Source organism: Galleria mellonella, unplaced genomic scaffold (genome assembly GCF_026898425.1).
Source record: "Galleria mellonella isolate WM207_F2 unplaced genomic scaffold, CSIRO_AGI_GalMel_v1 utg332, whole genome shotgun sequence".
Lineage (NCBI taxonomy): Eukaryota > Metazoa > Arthropoda > Insecta > Lepidoptera > Pyralidae > Galleria > Galleria mellonella.
Window position 1 is genome coordinate 797,855 of NW_026442080.1, and position 23,444 is coordinate 821,298.

Here is a 23,444-nt window from a genome sequence, read left to right on the forward strand (position 1 = left end):
ACACAACTGCTTTACGATTGAAACACGAATGGGACAAAGGAACCCAAGCAAACAACTTTCGTACAAAGTTTCCCTCTGGAAATAAACAAGACAATTAACAAATATAAGAATACAATTGTATAAGTAACTTATTGCTGAGAGCAATCTTTTCAAGACAACTTTAGTATGATTGACTTTTATGTCTGTTTACTTCATAATTCCGTCAGTTCCAAAATCGATTGGTATATTTATTTTCAATCTGAAAGGATGTACTTACATATTGGTCCCGTAGAAATTTTATCAACGTGTCGTTCACTTTGTTTTAGTAGTTTAGTTAGTGTAGTTAGTCTTTTTCTGTTGGACATAATTTTTAATTATTGCCTATATTGATTAAGAACGCTCAGAAAAACTATTTAAAAAATATCTGTGTCCGCCATTGTAATCTCGCCCTAACAAGTCACAGATGTAGCAAGAATTAGAAATACGCCTCACTAAGGATTAAGTGGTATACAAGTGGCTACGCGCGGCGCTCCGTGCATTCATTGTCATTTTTACTAGCAGATGAGCCCTGCCTTGTCCCCCATCAAAAACTGCAGCATGGCAAGCAGTTTTTGATAGGGATTAAAAAGATTTGGACTCGATTTTGGGGTGCTGGTTGATTTGATATTAATGCTTTGATTTTGTTATTGTTCATGTACCTAACATGTAATTTTTGAAATTGTAATTTCAAAAATTACAATTATATGAACTTTAAGATATGACAGTTAAATAAAGATGAAAAATAAAGATTACGAATCGAGGGAAAGAAAATGTTAATTACATTTTCAAAAGGTTGTCTGTAAGAGATTGCCCTAGCGATAAGACCGCCTTTTTACGTTTATGTATATATTTCAATCTGTATTTATGTTACTGTAATTAACTTGAATTATTCAATTGTCATTGTATATATTTTTATGTTTTGGAACAATAAAGAGCTAGATAAGTAAAAAATTTAATTTTTTTTCTTGAAAGTGGTAATAGAAGACTCTCTTGTATGTGGAAAAGAAGTTCTACAATTGAGCAACTCGATACGAGAAAGAGTTGCTCATAAAATGTGTCTAATACAAAGGAAGTTCAACCATCTTGGATTGAACCAGACAGGAGCATTTAGAATGAATTTAGTGATGGCAATTTAGGGAGGAGAGGTACGATGAAGAATTAAATTAATTAGTTAAGTAATTAAGTATAATATGTAAGTATTAGATAATTAATAAGTAATTAATTATCTAAGTATATTATAAAGGAAGGACAAAATATGCAAATGACGTCAAAAGTTGGTCAGAGAGCCATTTCTCCTTTTTAATAAAACATACTCATTTACATATCTCTCCAAATGGGACAGTCATCGGCATTAATCATATGATCCGAGAATAACAAAATTGTTACGAATTTTGCCAAACAACTTCCAACGTTTGCATAGCTGCGTCATATTATCCGTCTCTGTTTGTATGGTTCACTGAGCTACTGAACCGTGTCGCACCTGCGACCCCAATGTTTGATTATTTCAACAGACTTTCTCTCTTAATAAAATAATCAACAACATATTAGCTGATAACTGTCCACTGCTCAGTTTTATAGAGTGTGTTTTAAGAGGAACGCTGCTGTACATAACCAAAAGCCAAACTGCAGTTGCCAACCCGCCTGCCAAGCGTGGCAACTACTAGCAAAACTGCTCAAGGGGCAGGCTTATGTTCAGCAGTAGACAGTTAAAGGCTGATATGATGATGATTATGATATATCTATAGTTAGTAATAGTATTTATATATTTTTAAAACGCTCAATAGATCGATCAGAATAGGGAAACGAAACAAATGTACGAATAGATAGTTAAAGTTCAAGATAAACAAATAATATAAACCTAATAATATAAACTAAACCGTCTTTCAAAAAAAGCGTTCACGCTCACTTTTTATTTTTATCCGAGCAATAAGTGCTTTATATTATTCCCAAATTCGTGTATAATATAGTATATATCATATATGTGTAAGTATATTTGTTATTCATATATATTTATTCGTTTATATATGTAATTTTAGTATGTATGTATATCAATAATTAGTAGTTCCGCATTCGAGTATTCTGACACTTCCCTATGGTTGACTGGGAGAGAATGCTTTTAGCATTAAGTCCGTCATGTACACATATTTGTACTAATGAATAAATAAATAAATATTGTGTTTTGAGTACACATTTTTTGTCCACTTATGGGGGAGGCTATGTTCAGCAATGGATGGTAAACGGCTGATACAACCATGTGTCTTTCGGTCAAAAGTTCTCAAATCTACAGTGCAGTCTTCAAAGTCCAATTTTATTAAAGAAATTATGCCCAACTAAATCCGTTTACGCGTTTGGAAGTTATAGTGGAATAAGGAATCACATGAACTCCGGTAACATAGTTATCAGATAGTTTAATAAATAATATGTATTTGACGTTATTGTGTATTATAGATTTTTGTATTTTATGCACATAAAAATAACATTTACTTTTTCACCACCTACTCACTTCTATTTGTTCTCCTTTAACCAAAGGTTGTCTGTAAGAGATAGTCCTAACTATAAGACCGCCGAGGGGAAAGGGATTGTTAGTAATGGAGACTAAGAATGCCATTGCTAGCAATATACCCAACCAGGTCGACCTCCTCTCGGTTCCCCTTGGAAACTATCATGGTTAATTCCTGATGAATTCATCATGATGGGCTAACTGGCCTGTTTTCATTCTCATCTATCACCCTTCACTGGTGCTCCGCTAGCGTATCCCGTTAGCGCAGGCGGGGTTACCATTCCATTTTCACCCATAAAAAAAAAAAAAAACTATAAGACCGCCTTTTGGACCTTTATGTATGTATTTTAATTTGTACTTTATGCTACTGTATATCAATTGAATTGTTTATATTTTATTATTTATTTTTATGTTTCCAGTGCAATTAAATGTTAAATAAATAAATATGGAATATTACAATCTATTTTTTGCAATCGTAAAAAACTACAGACTAATTGTAAATTTCTTTTTTTTTTTTTTAAAGTCTCTCAAACATGAAGCGTACGAACAAAGAAATAGTGAAACAAACATAGGTTTGCCGAAAATTGGATTATACAAATACTAGAGTTTGAACAATTGTAAGACATTAGCGATGTGTAACGCCGTGTAGACAATAAGTGAAACCTCAATTTCATCACACATGTTTTTGAACATTTTGTTCCCCTTCAATGGAATTATGTCAGTGTTTTTGGAGTAGTACCTACCTACCTGAAGCTATTGCTCAATATGATTGTTCGGTTTCGTAGTGTTATAATTATTAATTCTGTTTATTTTCAATTGACTTTCTAAAAGAAGGAGGTTAACAATTCGTTTGTTATTTTTATGTTTGTTACTTCATAACTCTGTTATTTATAAATCGATTTGGAGAATTCCTTTTTTCTCTCAAAAGTTTTACTTATAAATTGGTCGTATAGAAATTTTATCTAATATACGATACAATCTTAAAAATTACCCAATTTTTTTATTCATTATTCTTTATTGTACACAAAACATAATGTTAATCACAATTCATTATAAACATAATGTACAAAGGCGAGCTTATCTCTAATAAGAGAATTCTTCCAGCAAAACCTATTTCTTCACAGTTTCATTTTTCTCCAAAAATTTCTAAAGTAAAGTTTCGCTAACTCAAAATTTTTACCCAATATTGCGAAAGAAACATCCAATCAGGCAATTCTAGAGATAGATAAGATATTCATCAGATTAAAGTAGATGAAGCCAGTCGTTTATAACCACTTTTCATCAGGTGACCCGTAATCGTAAGTTTGTTCGCCATTATGAATATTATAAAAAATTAAGTTAACCTTTTGATACTTGGTTATCTCTATCCACCTCTTAGGGGACTTAGCGTAAACATAGATACATATAAACAAACAATAACATACCTATATATAAGTTTCCGCCTTACAGATCGCTTGAAGAATCCACTACATCCGTTGCAGGCGAGGATGCCGTAGTGTTTCCCCGAACTGGTGTCCCCGCAGACCACACATACGAGGCCTGGAAACGGCATGGAAATGTGAGAAAGAGACAGATACTCTTTAAGGTTCTCCAAAAAAAAGAGAATAATCTTTGAACCTTATACGGATTGGTAAAATTTCGAAACTGAAGAAACATAAAAAAGTCAATACATTTATTTATAAACAGTTATTTTGATTTAAAATACCAATTTATTGAAGGGATTTTGATTAAATTTATATTTTTATTTTTTGTAACACAAAAGCATGCGACTCGTCTGATGGTAAGTGACTACCGCTGCCCATAATAAATCGCAATGAAACTTAATTTGAAAGTATATCTTACAAATAAAAAAGATTTTTCCAAATCGGTTTATAAATGACGGATTTGTAAAGCAACAAATAAAAAAAAACCACCTAATTTAAAATCAGATAATGAAAGTAATCGGTTTGAGCACCTCTGTCTTATTCATGTTTCTCCCGTAAAACAGTTGTTTGCATGACTGTGTTTCGGTTTGAAGAGTGAGATATGGCAATGAAATTACAGGATATAGAGACATAATACTTTACCTTAGCTGGACCGTTCGTTTGCCATTCTAAGCTACATAAAAAAAAAATTACAGGTTAAATGTTATGAGGTCGGATGCCAACCTGTCTTACCCAAATGGTTGGTCTTCTTAGAAGGCGGATCTGGTAGCCAGGGACGGAGTGCTGGCGGCGCCAATGCAGCAGCGACCAATGCTGCCGATGTAGGTGGTGACCAGCGGAGTGGAGACGTATTATCATCTGTAAGGAGCAACCAGCTTTAAAGAAAACCATAGAAATAAGATTTGGAAATTTCGGAAGTCGAACAGATAAGTTCGTTTATACAAGTCAACGGTGTCTCCTACTGTCTTTGATAAAACCTTCAACATTACTAATTGTTATTACAGCAAATTATAATCAAGAACTATAATATAATAGGCCACTCCTTCCTTTTCTTTTTTTTTTGGGTGTCATAAGAGGAGTCTAAGGGAACTTAATCTTTTAGTCTTATATTATTATTATTAATATTACCAACGCTCAACTGCGGTTGCCAACCTGCCTGCCAAGAGGACAACTACTCCCAGTAGGGGAAGGCCTATGTTCAGCAGTGGCTAATTAACGACTGATATGGTATGATATAATATATATATATTATTTTTTTTGTTAAACCACATAGAATCAAATTACATCTCTCTGTCATTATTAAATAGATACTTGTAGGTTATAATAATATTTTACTTACACGAATTGAATTAAGCAATTAAGCCCATAAACATTTAATCTCAATAGAGCTAATAAAATAACCATTGCAAATCACACCCTTTCATTTTAATAGCGTTTCCATTCACTATGGTTATGTGGGGGCCAAATATCGACCCCTGTGGAACTGCGACAACATTGAGCGTTACCCCATTTTAGACTTTATTTAACTCGAATAAAGTTCTATTCAGAATTTATAATTGTATAATATTACTAATGTGTCAAACCAATTAAGTGATTGGATACCCGGCGATTGAAATGAGTGGAGAGAGGATTCGATTTATAATATATTTTTTATACTACTTTAAATCTTAATAATGAGACGATTATATTCAATATTAAAAATTAATATATTAATGATTTATACGCAATGAGTCAAAAAGTTAACATTACTTATATATCATAAATCATTGGATTGTCTGTGCAATGATAGAGAAAAACGTATATATATGTATGTATAATATACGTACTGCATCTAATCTTTAGAAACTTGAGGTGAGGTAAGAGGTAAGCAAAGACACAGTGCAAAGGGAAATTATCGAATTAACATCGATTCAAAAAGAAATAGCTCGAAATAAAACATGGCCCATCTGATGGGGAATAGTAAAAATTGTCTATAGATATAAATGCGAAATGAGTATATCCGCGAAACATCCAAAATGACAGACATAGTTTGAAGAATAAGCAAGCTGAAGTGGCAATAGGCTTGTCACATAGCTCGAAGAACTGAGAACCGATAGGGAAGAAAGGTTCTTGAGTAGAGACCCCTACGGGCAAACACAATGTAGGACGATCCCTCACTAGATAGAGTGACGATCTCAACTGCATTGCAGGAAGTCAGTAAATGCAGGTGGCTCAAGATCTTTCCTTATGGTAATTTATGGGGTAGGCCTAAGTTCAGCAGGGGGTACATTATAATATGATGATGATAGACATAAATAGCATATAAATCACGGAAATATTGGCACGATTCATGTGTAGGCATTCTTAAAAAGATGTTATGTCAGCACACGTTAATTACACTACCATGTTCCACATTTCTAACCAAAACCATTCGAAACAAAGAGCAAGTGTTTCTGCGAGCACCAGAAATACGAGTGTGACATAAATACTAATGCAGACGATGATTTGTCCAAAATCTCTTTAGGGTATTTACTACCAAATTCTCAATATTCAATCACGGTTGTACTCTACCTGTCCAGTACTATCTGTAATCTAGATAGCCTTTACAATAATATTACAGTGAACAATAGTAACACCCCAAAGCCCGCCCCATCTAGTTGCTATAATTGGTGATTCACAGTACAATGCCAGTTCATTGTATTAATTTATTTACCTATATTAAGTGTCAGGAACAGTCACTGCACGTACCGATTATCAAGGGCTATGAATGTATAGAGAGAACTACATTAATACTGCTGTTAGATGTGTGATGGTGGCGCTCTCTAGAGTCAAACTAGGCAACTATCGTTTTACATAAAAGCCTCTGATGTTGCTTACTGGATTTACGTGTCCTCCGAAGCATAAAGCAATTGATAATATTTTTTAAATAGTTCAAACAAACTTGAAAATTCAGAGATGGGAGAGAAGTAATAGAAAATTTAAATTTGACGATAAAATATATCTGTTTGTTTTTCTCTATATAATTAGTCTAATTCCAAATTTGGTTTTATAATACAAAAATGATAAACTATCATATAGCTCACCCAACAGTTAATGATTATCGCAGTCTAAAGAGATATCTCGCTTTTTAAACTGAAATACAGGATAGAGGCTAAACATTCTTATCAAGGCAGTGTTTTACCGGTGCCCCTGAGTTTTTTCAAAGTATCATACATCGAAAAAATATGAAGTTCCTTTCGGAAAATGTTCAGTTTCACTAGTAAAATATGGATTATCCCTTAAAAAGATACTAATGATTTCGATTTCGATTCACAGCACTATTATTTATTATATTATAAACTCTACAAATATAGATACTTGCAGCGATATAATTTAACTAGGGCACGCCATCACTAATTCACCGTTTGTCTGTAACTACATTTGCGAGACAATTATCTCTGCCACACTCAATGCTGTATAGGGGAAAGGCATTGTTAGTAATAACGATTTGGTCACCCATTACTTGCAATATACTATGTCAGGTCGACTTCCACGTGGTCATCTTTGGCAATCACTGTAGTTAATTCCTGGTAAATTCATTAAGATGGATCAACTAATTTTATTTCATCGGACCTATCATAAAAACCTATCGTAAAACTGACAGGTCTACCTCCACGCGGTCACCTCTGGGAACCAACAAGGCAGCGCTGTCTGTGACATTACTAACTCTACAAATGTAGGTACTCGTAGCGATATAATTCGACGAGGGCACGGGGCGCGGCGTCACCAATTCGCCGCCCGCCTCTAACTACATTTGCGAGACAATCCATACAAACGAAATTGTGTATATTGCCTCGTTACACTTAACGATGATTTCTTTTTGTATGTAACATTGAATTGTGTTATTTCATTTTCAACCGACTTTAAAAAAAGGAGGTTCTCAATTCGATTGTATTCTTTTTTTATGTTTGTCACCTCATAACTGCGTCAGTTTGGGGGGAAAGGGTTTGTTAGTAATAGGGTCAAACTGATCCATTACTAGCAATACACCCTATCAGGTTGACTGTTCACTGCTAAACATAGGTCTTTTTTTTATTTTATACAACTTAGAATGGCAAACAAGCTGACGGCCCACCTGTTGGAAAATGGTAACCGTCGCCTATAGACATAAGCAGTACCATGGGCATAACAGAGTATACTGTTTCGCCCATGATCCCCCCATGCGTTGCCATTCCTGAGGACTCAGGTGTTATTCTTCTGTACCCAGTAAATTCACGCCATATCCCACCCTTCAAACCGAAACACAGCCATGCACACAACTGCTTCACGGTTGAAACACGAATGGGACAGAGGTACTTTTGTACAAAGTCTCCCTCTGGTATAGTCTGCCATAAAGATGCCATATGCCATAATGCCTCTCGCATAGTCTGCCATAAAGAACTGTCCTGAGCCTCCTGCATCCATTAACTCCCTGCAATGTATTTGAGGTCGTCACTCCATCTAATGGGGTCGTCCTACACTGTGTTTAGCCGTACGGTGTCGCCATTTCCTTGCCAGATCCTTCCCCATCGGTTGTCATTTCTTTGAGCTATATGACCAGCCCATTGCCACTTCAACTTGCTTCTCCTTCAGGCTATGTCGATTATTTTGGTTCTTTTGCGGATATCATCGTTTCAGATTTTGTCAAAAAGAAACTCCGAGCATGGACTTCTCCATAATAATGTTATTTTGAATATTATATAATAATATAATAAAATAATTTTACGGTACACAGAAAAAGTGTGAAGGAATGAAATAATCAATAGTAATTGACTAAAAATAGTTATAAAAATAACAAATGTCATTTTTCAAAGGAAATTTTTCTCGCGTACGCTCAGGCTATGAATAAGTTTCCTGCCAAGGTATTCCTAAAAACTATAGTAGAGGATTCTTTAAAAAGAGTGTATTAACAAGGTTTTTTCAATGTCAGCTGTCCCTTTCTGACCCAAGATTTTTTTTCTTTCAGATTAAATATATTTTCGTGTTTTGGAGCCAAGCCATCTTGCCGGCACGCACGAGACTACTGCACCACCTAACCGTTAAAACGATTTCTTATTGGCCGGTTTAGAATCTCACTATCATGTTATTTCAGCTTCGTGCGTAAAAATGAATTGCGCGCGGTTTTAGAATTTTTTAAAGTTACAACTCACGCACGTATCGTTCAGGTCTGAAAGGGCTATGGTTTAGTGACACCCCTGGTGTCTCCTAGTGTACAAGCGTCCATAGCCTATAGTGATCGGTAGTGTCCTTGTTTGTCACTTTCGTGATATAAAAAAAAATCAAAAACAATTTCTGTAAAAGTTTATATTTATACAGGGTACCCCATAATCGCTGGGACCGGAATCAGTGGCAATATGGGGACAATATAAAATCAATATGATCCCCAATTGGTCCCGAGGGTTCGAACGGGCGCATATGGGAACAAGTATTATGACAAGGCATGGATTAATCTGTTTTATTGATGTAGTGATTTTACTGTAAGTTGAAAACAAAGCGAGTTTTATAATAAATGACTTAAGAATTTGTGATATTTTAAAAGATTTTGATTTTTTTTATACCACGTAGGTAGCAAATAAGCATACGACCCACCTGATGGTAAGCAGTTACTATAGCGAAATCGATTCCAATATTTATGTAGGTCTCGAAAAAAGTTGAAAACAAAGCGAGTTTTATGATAAATGACGTAAGAATTTGTGATATTTTAAAAGATTTTGATTTTTTCTATATCACGTAGGTAGCAAATAAGCATACGACCCATCTGATGGTAAGCAGTTACTGTAGCCAAATCGTGCCAAATGTGTTTGCATAGTTGTGTTTCGGTTTGAAGGATGGGATATGGCGTGAATTTACTGGGTAGAGAGGAATAATACTTGAGTCCTCAGGAATGGCAACGCATGAGGGGTATCATGGGCGAAACAGTATATTCTGTTATGTCCATGGTACTGCTCATGTCTATAGGCGACAGTTACCATTTTCCATCAGGTGGGCCGTCAGCTTGTTTGCCATTCTAAGTTGTATAAAAAAAAAATTCATTGCCATATCCCACCTTTCTAACCTAAACATAGCGGGAGAAGGAATTTTTAATAGTAGAGACTACTCTGTCAGATTGACATCACCGCGGTCCCCCCTGGAACATTAATAATATTTTTTTTATATCACTGAGGTGGCAAACAAGCATGTGGTCCACTAGATGGTAAGCGGTTACAGTAGCCTGTAAACGCATGCAATACCAGGGGCATCATTCTCTCGTTGCCGACACTGAAGATACCTCTTTACCCCTTTTTTTTGAAGAATCCCATGCTGTAGTCTCTTGGAAAAACCTCGAATTCCATATGTATATTCATCGTGATAGATCCACTAACCTGCTTTCATCCTCACCTATTATCCCCTATTGGTGCCCCGCCGATGTATACTGATAGCGCGGGCGGGGTTACCCATTAAAAAACATGGTTCAGTTTATGTCTTGCCATGAATGAACGAATGAGAGAATAAATGAATTAATAAATTAATTTTATTGTTGACTAGCGGCCCGTTCCGACGTCGCGGCGTCGCACGGGTGGACATTTTTAACATTTCCCTTCACTGCTCTGCTCCTATTGATCGTAGCGTGATGGAAAGTATACTATAACCTGCTCAGGAGTATGAAGAATAATTGTACCAAGTTTCGTTAAAATCCGTCGAGTAGTTTTTGTTTCTATAACGAACATACAGACAGACAGACAAAATTTTACTGATTGCATTTTTGGCATTAGTATCGATCACTAATCAACCCTTGATAGTTATTTTGGAAATATATTGCATGTACAGAATTGAGCTCTCTACAGATTTATTATAAGTATAGATGATGTAAAAATATTTTTTTATAGGTGATAATGAAATAGTGATCCCACCCGCGCTATCGGTTTACGCTGATAAACGCACCAGTGAAGGATGATAGATGAGGATGAAACAGGTCAGTTAGCCCATCGTAACGAATTCAACGAGAATTGTTCACGATAGTTTCCAGGGGTAACCACGCGGAGGTCGACCTGATAGGGCATATTGATAGCAATAGGGCTGTCAAACTCCATTGCTAACAATCCCTTCCCCCCTGCAAAAATAATTTCATTCCTGTAGATGCTTACGTCAATAGTAATTTTTAAATAAAACTCAAGCGCACAACACACAACTCCGTGGCAAGTTTCTAGTGATAAAGGAAAAGTTATCGGCAGACAGAAGTCTTAGTCCCAAAATCTACAAACGGATCTCAATACAACCAAACGCTAAAAAGTCCAATGTGGGCGTTTAAACGCGGATTTGGGTGATACAGTGGAGGGGGTGAAATTAATCAGAGCGGCTCAAGGGCTTGCCGCGTCAAAAGAAAAGCAAATAAAACGGCAAGCGACAAAGTTTCCGGGTTGCGTCGACGGCTATGGGACCCATGGAGACGTGTAATTTTAATTTTATTTAATATAATTGATATATTTTCATATGTAACAGTCTTAGAAAAAAATAAACTAAATAGAGTTTGTACGTAACGTGCAAACTTACTTTTTAATTTTTACTTAGATTTAGTTCTTTTTTATTTTTTTTGGTTTGAAAATATATGGTGTTGAAAAGATTGATGAATGTGGAAGAAGCGAAAGAGGTTTGTTTGAATCGAAGCATTTGTCGTTCCATTGTTTCCGCCTACCCTAATGGGAGACAGGCGTGACAGATATGTATGTATGTATATATATGGTGTTGTGTAATATGTTGGGTGTTATTTATTTAGAATAACTTAAAAAAACAACTACTATAATGTTTATAATATAACATTCCTGTACTTATACAATCGTTTCGTTATATTTATTTCCTATATTGTATAACGCAGATAAAGTATACTCATTCATTCATTCATAAATAATAATTAATTAAAATGTAACATGCACCTATTTCCACAATGTACCCACCTCCGACATTGCGACCTCGAAGTAGAATTATTAAGACCATTTTCGAAATTATAATTATTGTATTCAGTCAATTAAAATTTACAATAAAATCAAATTAATTAAAAATAATTTTAAAAAGTTTAAAATGACTTTAGTAAACTATTTACTTGCAAAAAGTTATTATACCTACGCCGTAAAAAAATTTCAGTGAAGTAATTTAAATGTGATCGTATTTGTTTTATTATGATTAATTAATCGTGTTCGTGTCTATATATCTGTCTCTATTATTATTTTTGGGCTGTAATTGATGCAAATAAATTCATATGTCTATCTGTATCTATATATAATACGATATACTTGCTATATAATTTGATATAACAGCAGACAGTTAATAATAGGGAAGTCCAAGTGATAGCCGTGACCGAAAATGGTCGGAAGTCATCATTATTACGATATACCTACATAAAACTATATTTTTACTTTTACATTCTGCGGTTTATAGCATAGCATTGCATAGTTTTGCATTACAGCTTGAAAAATCTTTTTTTTTACAACACAGGCGGCAAACGAGCATGCGGCTCAGCTGATGGTAAGTGACTACCGCCGCCCATGGTCACCCACAACACCAACGGCATTGCAGGTGTGCTGCCGGCCTTTTAAAAGGGAATATGCTCTTTTCTTGAAATTTATGTTGTCGTATCGGTTTGGAAATACTGCCGCTGGAAGTTGATTCCAAAGAATGGTTGTGCGTGGGAGAAAGCAAAGAAAAAACGCACGGTGGAGGACCGCCACTCGTCCAGATGGTTGGAAATTTTGCAAATCATTTTATAACTGTAAGAGTTATGAGGTAACAAACATAAAAAAATGCAACTGAGAAATTGCATTTTTTCGATTTCTGTTATTCTGTTGTCGTTTTTTAACGTTGTCCTTTTTTAAAGTCGATTTAAAATCATTTGTCCTGACTCTCTATCAACGCACTGCCAAAATTACTAACTCTCTTATTCATAAAGACTAAAACCTAATACAAAATCTATTTTAACTACTGAACTATTTTATCACTTTCTTCCAAATTAGGATTAATATAGCATAAAAAAAAAAAACAGACAAACAGTTCAATGAAATGGTAACCCCGCCTGTGCCCTCGATATACATATCAATGATGATAGGTAAGGATGAAGCAGGTCAATTGGCCTATGGTGACGAATTTCACAAGAACTAACCATGATAATTTCCAGGAGGTACCGCGTGGAGGTCGACCTGATAATGTGTATTGCTAGTAAGGGGGAAGTTAGACCTCATATCATCGTGTGTGCCCCAGCATAGAACGGGCCACCCCTTCCTTTCGTGATTAAGTCGTAACTAAGGGAGGTCGAAGAGTGGGCAGCAGCGTCCCTCTTAAAACATTTCTAAAAGCCTAACTGCGGTTGCCAACATGTCTGCCAAGCGTGGCAACTACTGAAAAAATTCCCATGGAGACTTGTCCAGCAATGGTCAGTTACCAGCTGAAATAATAATAATAATAGATCCCAATCCCATCTCCTCAAGCAAATTTATTAAGATACACTCTGTTATTTGTTTTGTATATAATATAGAGTACAAAAAAATCCTATATGTTAAATCCATTCGGATCTGTTAAGCCGTTTAAGGGTAATTAAGTAACAGACATTTAAACTTTTTACAAAATTTCGATTTAAAAGATTAGATTTAACGCTTTCAAGTTTTCTTATACTATTTGACGAACGAATATATTTCGGTAACTCCACGCCGCTCCCTGTCCTTAGTAAATGCCGTACTCGGGCACAAACAAACATTGATTTATCTTGATACCGGGATTTACTCGCGCCGCCCCGTCCCGGCGCACCCTGACTTCCAATTTGGTGGAACTTTTTATGTGTCTTATAAAATTTCCTTTTATGTCTTCTCTCCGTTCTATTGCCACGTCCATGAAATATTGGATGTCTGTGCTTATTACGGAGGAATTGTTGGTTGTTTCAACTATAATATAAATGTGTGTGTGTGTGTGTGTGTGTATATATATATGTATATATACGATTAGATACAAGATTTTTTGTATCGAGTAAAGTAATAAAATATACTAGCCGACTCGCGACTTTGCCTACGTGCATCAGTATATTCAGATTCACGTCCCCCTTAAAACATCAAAGCCTATCTGCGGTTGCCAACCCGCCTGCCGGGGGGGAAAAGGGATTGTTAGTAATGGAGACTAAGAATCCAATTGCTAGCAATATATCCAACCAGGTCGACCTCCTCGCGGTTCCGCCTGAAAACTATCATGATTAATTCCTGATGAATTCATCATGATGGGCTAACTGGCCTGTTTTCATTCTCATCTACCACCCTTCACTGGTGCCCCGCCAGCGTATCCCATTAGCGCAGGCGAAGTTACCACTCCATTTTCATCCAATATAAAAAAAATCCGCCTGCCAAGCGTGGCAACTAATGGCATAATGGCAAAACCTCCTTTTATGGGGGAAGCTTATGTTTAACAATGGACAGTTAAAGACTGATAATCATATAAAATTATATATATTCTAACAGGATGTATTTTTAATTTATATAAATTAAAATCAACTCTAGAATGTACCTATCTATGTAAGCGTGTCACTTCAGAACAACTGCACCTATTTGGGTAAAACTATTTTGTTTTGTAATATTAGGTTTGTTGAAAGCAAACGTTTGTAAAATCACATTTGGAGCACGAGTCGCTACTAAGATGATGATGGAATGGTAACCATGCCTGAGCTATCACTATACGTTGACAAGATACTAGTGAGAGATGATAAGTGAGAATGAAATCAGGTAAGTTAGTTGTTGTGTTTAGCTGATCAGCTAAATCATATAATGGAAACCGTCATGGTTGATTGTTGATGTATTTTACATCGCGAAGCTAGCAAACAAACTTATGCAGCCCGTCTAATGGAAAACAGTCACTGTATCTTACGGATGCAATGCTAGGGGTTTTTTTTTGATGGGTGAAAATGGTATGGTAACCCCGCCTGCGCTAACGGGATACGCTGGCGGAGCACCAGTGAAGGGTGATAAATGAGAATGAAAACAGGCCAGTTAGCCCATCATGATGAATTCACCAGGAATGTACCATGATAGTTTCCAGGGAGAACCGCGAGAAGGTCGACCTGGTTGGGTATATTGCTAGCAATGGGATTCTCAGTCTCCATTACCAACAATCCCTTTCCGCCCATGTCACGTGAGTATGCATATTCGTCATCATAATCCAACTGGTCAGACTTCATTCTCATCCATCAACATTCACTGGTAGCCCGCGAAATTATGAACTCCAGCTAAATCCAGACACCCAGTAAAACCCTAATATTCAAAACGCGAACACATAATTCTAGAACGAAAATGAAATTTCAAATCCCGCCTCTCGCTATTGGTTGTTTTGTATTCAGAACGCGCGATGACCGGGTAAAGTGGCAAATCATGGAGCGGCTGCGAATCAGTCAAATAGACCCCGAGTTACTGGCTGTTCGGGGATGAATACTAATGTTCCTTTGGCCGTATTAAAATCGCATGAGCCATGAAGAATGTTCGCATGTTTCGGCGGGAATGCTTCAACAGTGACAATTATTGTTGATCAATAAACGAGTAAAAAATTTTGAATTGAATTTTTAAATTTGGAATGGCTGACGAATGCCGCTGGGTAACTCTTTACAAACCTACATAAACAAGAACTACTTAATTATCTTAACTCGATATATAATTTAAAACAGATCAGTAATATGTATAGATAGAGCGTCCTGTATTAAAAACGGCTCAATAAACTACGCGATATTTTTTCATAGTGAATGTTCAAATGTTCAATGTCCACGGTTCAGTTAAAAAACTAGGCACTTTAAGCATTAAATGTTCAATCTTTTGTCAAGACAATCTGGCACATTATGCTTTTTAGTGCTATAGACCGTTTCAATGGTATTTAATGAAATTATCAAATATAATTACTTTCTCCAAGTTTAGAATACGAAAAAGGATACGAAGAGAATCGATACCAGCAGAATATCTTATGGTCCAGTCAATTATTCGTTTTAATGTAAGAACAACCGTTTTTTTTTTTTTGGTAGTTCTGGGTCGCTTAATTTACAGAGCGATCCGTCCTTGCTATTGGATACGGGCGACGGATCAGCTCTAAATATGGGAGATGGACTCAAGAACGAATGTACACATTATGTTATGGAACAATCATATTAACTTAAACATATTTTTATCGAGAATTTCTTCTAAAATCGAAAAAAGAATATTAAGTTGTATTAAAGACTAAATATTTTTTATATAAAGCAAATTAACTTATTGTTTTAGCTTATCACTATCTACATCCCTAAATTAAATCCTATCTACTTCCACATCTAGATTACGTATAATTATTGTCTGATTTTTCTTTTATTTTATACTTTATCTTTTGTACAGGTCAATATTTTAACGGAATAAAAAATTAAGAATTGACTTAAAGTACTCATCGTTTCCAAATCACTAAAATCAGGAGAAGTTTATGTCACAGTTAATTTGAAACTTTCGCGTTGTTTACACATTTTATATTCACAATTTGGATTTAAAGCATACACGCCTGATTTTTATTGCCAATGTTTCGTTGTGGATTGTACGACTCAGATATCAGATAGGTATGTAGGTACTGTTTACCTGTAATCGCGTCCCTTTAAGTCCCGATTGTGTCCCGATTTGTTAGCTAATTGTCAAATTAACTGACAAAAAGTTGACCGGTTTTTGAGACTCCATGCTCCATCTACTTATATAATGTAAGGTTTTATCTTAATTCGCTATCTAGAATAATCTATTTCAATGGCTTTTCTGCTTTTAAAATTCACGTGTACGAAGTGGCGAGCAAAAAAAAAAGCTATTTTGCAATCTATGCAAATATTGTAAAGAATAAAGATTTGATTGTTTGTTTGTAATGGATAAATTCAAAAACTACTCGACCTTTTTTTAAAAAATCTTTAACCTATAGAAAGCTACATAGTCAGTAAGTGACATAGGCTGTATATTACTTTCGAAAATTCTATCTACCAGTACTATGCCAGATCGGATTTCTGGACAAATGTAAACATAAAACAATAATATACTTATTTTAATAAATACAATAATATATGTATTAGATTATATAGATAGAGCATCTCCATAGAAATGTTTCGAGAAAAACGGGTCAACTTTTTCGTACAATTTTACGTGATAAATAATTATGAGTGATTCCTTTATAATTTCTATATTTATTTTGTCTTATAATTTCTGCATCTTTTTAATGCGTAAACACACATTTTATTTATTAAATAATACGTCAAGATACATTGCACGCGTAAGTATAATGAATACTGATGAAAAAAAACGAGTCGGCTAATTTGACAATTAGCTGACAAAAAGTTAATCCGTTTTTGAGACTTGATGCTCTATCTACTCGTATATAATCTAAGTATATTACCTCTTATTCGGCCATCTTGATGATCCTGCGTCAATTGTAACGGTGTCTGAGCTACTTCCATTTCTTTAATTGTCTTTTGTTCACTTAACAACACACTTCAAACACGCTAATTAAAGTTCTTTCATTATTATTGTACATAAACTTTTCAATAACTTTATTAGAGATTTATTATAAATAAATAAATATCACTAAAATCGTTGACTTTATATTCTAAAAAAAAAAATTAAAAAGTACAGTCTACATCATAACTTTGTGCACGTTCGTGAACGCAATAATTGGCACAAATGAATCGACTAGAACCGACGTAAATATCTATCTATATGGGTAGAATTCATTTCTGATATTGTAAACAAATTATAATTATGTACTATTTGTCATTTAATCAACTGTTAAATGTTATTGAGATTAATAATTTTAAATTATTATATATGCATACAAGTTTTTCTGTCAGAAATAATAGGTGTATATTTATTACAATAATTACATATGTTAAATAAATATAAATAGAGCACACTCAGTTATGTATTTCATAGTTTATATAATGCAATCGTGAATAATATTGAATGTATATCTTGATATAGCTACTAACAATGAGTAAAGTGCCCGCTGATGGCTTAAAAGCTAGGACAAGGACTCTTTGGCCATTTTTTTTTTCTCTTTTGTAATTATTGTATTTGAATTTTGTAACAAAAAAATATGTAATTATGAATTTAATTTATTATATTAATTATATTATGACATTTATATGCGCATGTAATCTGTAGTCAATGTTGTGTACGCCTGCTAAAGGTATGCATATTAGCATGCTACACAAAACATGTTATTCGATATATGTATAATACATATACTGTTGGTGTACCTACTTCAAAATAAATAAAATAAAAATAATTATGGTCACGTATAATTGTTGTTCTTGTGAAATAATTTTATGGCCAATAAATATTTTCTATTCCATTCTATATATACTTTAAGAGCGAAAGATGAGTTATTGAATAAAAAAATCTTTAAACTATATATTTTGTATCAATAATTACGTTAACATTTTAAAATTTCAAGCCTTTATTTAGTTGTTTGTATTTGATATCGTAACATACATATGTATGGAGCAAATTCAGTTTCTTAAGGTGTCAAAGCTGATTTAATTGAAATACGCTCCTAGCAACTTTTATTAGAAATTTTAAATATCCCAAATGCTAAAATCAAAGGCATGTAGTTTATTTTTTTTTAAAATATCTTTAATATTTTTTTTTCTAAGGAAATATGGGCCGTATATATATAATACATTTATGCCATAGAAACACAGTATAAAAATATTTATTTTTTTTATTTATTACTTTATTTCACACATCTAGATTTACTTTGGAGCAGTTTATTAAATACTGCCTTTCATTGATTGGATTTTAAGTTCGATTCTTAGCTAACTAACTTTGTAAATATTTTTTTTTTTTATAAATAATAGATAAATAGATTTAACTATCTAGATTTAAACAGGTAGCAGCTTTTATTTGCATTTATTTGGTTGTTTGTATGTGATATCGTAACATTTAATATAGAATATATTCAATATAGAATGAATGAATGAATGGTTTATTTTCTCTTCACAAAAGGTAGAATAAAGTGACAACTTGAGGTACAATTTGATATGAAGACCAATTTTGTGTGAGACGGGGGCTTGCGGTAGGTTTAGAAGAACCTGTGTTACAAGCCAGAATTACAATCAGTCAGTCATAATTACAGTCAGAATATAACAATACAGTTACTGGATTTATATATAGAAGCATAAAAACAAACAAAAATAGTATACACATTAATAGCACTCTTCCTCTCACTTTAAACATACACACACTCACACTGTCCACCTTCTCACACACCGCACACTGAACGTTACAGATTTAAAAAATTAATTAACTGTAATCTTCTAGTTAAACAATAATTTTTTTTTTTTTCCTTATTTATCATCATGTTTATGATACTTGTAGCTTAATATTGTTAATTCTGCATGTACAAATACAAAGTATTAGTTCTTGTGTTTAATTGTATATATTTTTTTTATTACAGTTACATGTAAAAATTCACTTGTAAGAGTTATAGAAAATAATTTTCCTTGTTGCAATCATATTAACTAATTAACTAGCTACAAAATTATGAAGTTGACTGTAGTTTAACAGATTAAAAAATTTTCGGTTGCTTTTTAAATTATTAATACTTAATAAATATCAACATAAAAAGAATAATTTATCCTGATAATAATATAAATTCTTACTACAAGCAATTTGGACAGCTTCTCAATAAACTTTCTAATTGTGCACGTATCGTAGGTACAAAAACTATCAAGGCACATTACCAATGAACTCACTTTTATTCGAATAAAAATGTACCTGGCAATCTTTTATTTCCAAAGAAAAAAAGATTTGAAAAATTAAATTTCGAACGCAAGTCAACCTTTCAACTTGTGACACACGAAGCGGGTGCGCCAAGTCGCGTCCGGGGCACTTTTGACGCGACAGACGCGTCTAGCCGCACGGCGAACTCGACGGAGGCGTGGCGCGGCTCCGCCCCGTTGCTTTTCGTCTCTGACACGAGGGGGACTTCGATTTTGGGTCAGCTGTTAAGCGCCCATTTTAAGCTTTAATTTGTGGCATCGCGCTGTTGCGTCGTCCCGCCATTTAGAATAATGACGTCGTAGATTTTGAGCGAATTGGATTCGGTTTCCAATTACAGCACAGTATTGCTTCGTCTGTTGAATATATGGGTTGTAATCAAGCTAGTAGACAGGTGATAATTTGTTTTAGTCAGGCCACAGATAATGTAATACTGTGATAGACTATACAACACTGGCTCTATCTAGATAACAACAAATGTTTAGAGCTATTTTTTTTTAATTACTTAATTGAATAGATGTACGCCTACTCATCAAGTTGCATAAGTACATTTTCTTTTCTTTTTTATTATGTAGAAGACGTAAAAGAAATAAAGATAAAGAGCATCGACAACGCATGTTTATGATGTAATTTCAAATTGTACAGATACTTATTAGATAATTAAGGAAGAGATTGTAAATAACGGGGACTAGCGGCCCCATTCCTAGCAATATAAATCACGTTAAGTCAATCTCCACACTCTTAGAAACCGTCGTGTTTCCATCCTATCCTGGTAATTTCATTACGATAGTCCTTTTATCATAAACTTATGGCGCAAGCAGAGTTACTATCCCGTTTTATCCATTTTTGTAATAATTCAAGATTGTGCCTCACAAAAAACCGAATTCAATTGTGACATAACCAGTTATTTGGATTTGAAAGCTAAATTACTGAACCGATTTTGATAAAATTTCTATGAGACTGACCTGTAAGTATAACTTTTCAGAAAAAAGAAGAATTTTCCGGTTTACAACTGACGGAGTTATGAGGTAAGAAATATAAAAAAATACAACAGAATTGAAAATCCCCGTCTTTTTGAAGTCTGTTGAATATGCAAATACTATATATTAATATGTATAGTAATTAATTTATTATAATTTTATTAAAGTAATAAACCTACCAATTAATACGGTTATGTTATTGTCAATTTAACAAATGTAGTTAGTTAAATTAGATACCTACCTATCTACTTATTATTAAAACAAAATTAAGTCATTAATAATATAGAGAGCAAAATCTTCATATATATACCTAAAGCTTACAGTCACGTATATAAACACGTGACTGTAAGTACCGTAAGTATATTATACTAAGTCTATGGTAAGTACCTACGTCTAGTACTTTAGTACTTAACCTTGAATTCCCTTACACTGTAGGGAATTGATCATCTCATCACTTTAAAATAAAAAAAAAATCCATATAATTATTACTTACGTAGTTAGGTTTTAATAAGTAAACACTCATTTTAATAATTATTAAATAATACATTGTATGCCTAAGTATATAGAACACAAATAAAAAAGAAACAAGTCAGCTAATTTGACAATTAACTGACAAAAACTTAACCTGTTTTTGAGGCTCTATGCTTTATCTATATAATCTAAGTGTTGCCCCTATAAGGGTGGCATATTTTTAAAAAATAAAACCTCTTTAACAATTAAGAATATAAAAAATATGCAATTCATTGTATTGTAGGTATGGAAAAATCCATGAAACATCCCTCGGTAGGAAAATTCAGTGACATTTGATATCTCACCCAATAAGAAAGCGAATATGCCACGAGAGGGCGTGGCGGCGTGTTTCCCGCGAAATTCGCTGTCAGAGAGGAAAAGTCAACAGTATTCCCGCGCTTTCCATTGGCCAAGTGGTGATTTTCGGTGTGAGCAGTGTGTGATATTTTTGATAAATCCTACTTTAATCTTTACCAGTTAGGTACCTACGAGTGGATAGGACTGCATCTAATAATTGTTATGTAAGTTTCTTTTTATAACTTGGTCAAGTACCAATAGATAGGGGAGAAAAGGGATTGTTAGTAATAGAGACTGAGAATCCCATTGCTAGCAATATATCCAACCAGGTCGACCTCCCGATTCGCCCTGGAAACTATCATTATTAATTCCTGATGAATTCATCATGATGGGCTAACTGGCCTGTTTTCATCCTCATCGATCACCCTTAGCACTACTGGTGCCCCGCCAGCGTATCCCATTAGCGCAGGCGGGGTTACCACTCCATTTTCATCCAATAAAAAAAAAAGGCCAATAGATAATATTGTTTATGATTAATTTTCTACAGATTATATCAGCAAGTCCGCTGCTGGATATAGGCCTACTCCATAAGAAAGGTTTTGCCAGTAATTGTTACGCTTGTTAGGCGGATTGACCTTCGGTTTTGGTGATGTTTTAAGAGGGTCGCTGCTGTCCATTGCTCGATTATTAAGTTCTCTTAGTCGCCTTTTACGACATCCACGTAAAAGCAAGGGTTAGAAATATATGTATAGTTATATATTTGAATACTGATATACCTGATATGTCTAATGGTCTAATGGGGGTGGGGGGTTGTAAACTAGTTCCATTGTTAGCAATATACCTTATTAAGTCAACCTCCTCGCAGTTCCCCCTGGAAACCATCGTGTTCTATTCCAAGTGAATTTATCACGATAGACTAACTGACCTGCCTTTTTATTCTCACCTATCATCTCTCACTGGTGGCCCGTCAGCGTATACCATTAGCTCAGTCGGGGTTATCATTCCTTTATCATTCATTTAACAAAAAAATTAGCGTCTGTTATATATTATATGTATAATTTAATTATAAATTTTAAATCATAGACTTAGTATAACGTACAATAGACCACTTTTCGATGCCGTATCAATATAAAACATACACCAGATATTAAAGTAGGCCTTCAAGAACATGACTGTGAAAACCTCACCAAATTTGGTGCAGTAGTTTTTGCCTGATGCCGGAACAAACATACCTGCAGATAGACAGACAATTTTCTTAGATTTTTTTTTATTTTGGGCTCTACTGCTACAGGTACTCAATTCGGTTGTATTGTTTTTTTTTTTTTTATGTTTGTTACCTTATAAATGTGTCAGTTGTGAATGGATTTGTAAAATATTTTTTTACCTGAAAGGATATACTTACAGATTGTTTCCATAGAAATTTTATCAAAGTCGGTTTAGAAATTTAGTTTTTAAATCATAATAACTCGTTTTATCACACTTTAAGTGGAATTATTTTTTGTGAAACACGGTTTATTTAGGGACATTATCTTTAATTCTTAAATATTTTACATGTACAGACATCGTTTAGTTACAATTATATTATATTTAGTAAAATGTTGTGCATGATTAGATGTTTTACGCTTTTTTCATACACATTTTTAGTTTCCAATTGTTATCTTGAGTTTTTTTTTATTATCAATATCCTCTATACGTCCCTATACTTAAGTATACAATATTATGAACAAAAAAATGGATGAATATGAGAGATATCCACCTTAGGAACTTTTGTCTACAAAGTGAAGACAAAACAAATTTACATTCAATATATTTACGAAGGAACCCTAAAAACTACCCACAAGTCAATCGCCAAACTCCGTTCTGTGAAACGGCTTTTCCACCCACCACCCTGCTCCACCACCTAACCCGACCTTTTTCTCCCCCTATTTGCCCCCGAATTACCGCTCGCCCCCTTAACCGC

At 34.3% G+C, this 23,444-nt stretch overlaps 1 protein-coding gene across 1 annotated transcript in view; it reads right to left on the reverse strand.

Annotated features, from left to right (window-relative positions):
* The window catches only part of LOC113509329 (photoreceptor-specific nuclear receptor), a 50,016-nt gene extending 32,525 nt beyond the window's left edge, over positions 1–17,491 (reverse strand). The window contains exons 1-3 of the mRNA XM_031911267.2: positions 17,317–17,491; positions 4,675–4,800; positions 3,943–4,057 (exon numbers count right to left, since the gene is read on the reverse strand). Of these exons, the coding sequence (XP_031767127.1) occupies positions 3,943–4,057; positions 4,675–4,800; positions 17,317–17,377 (302 nt within the window). The 5' untranslated portion in view covers positions 17,378–17,491. The remainder of the gene's footprint in view (positions 1–3,942; positions 4,058–4,674; positions 4,801–17,316) is intronic.
* Positions 17,492–23,444: the final 5,953 nt, after the last annotated feature.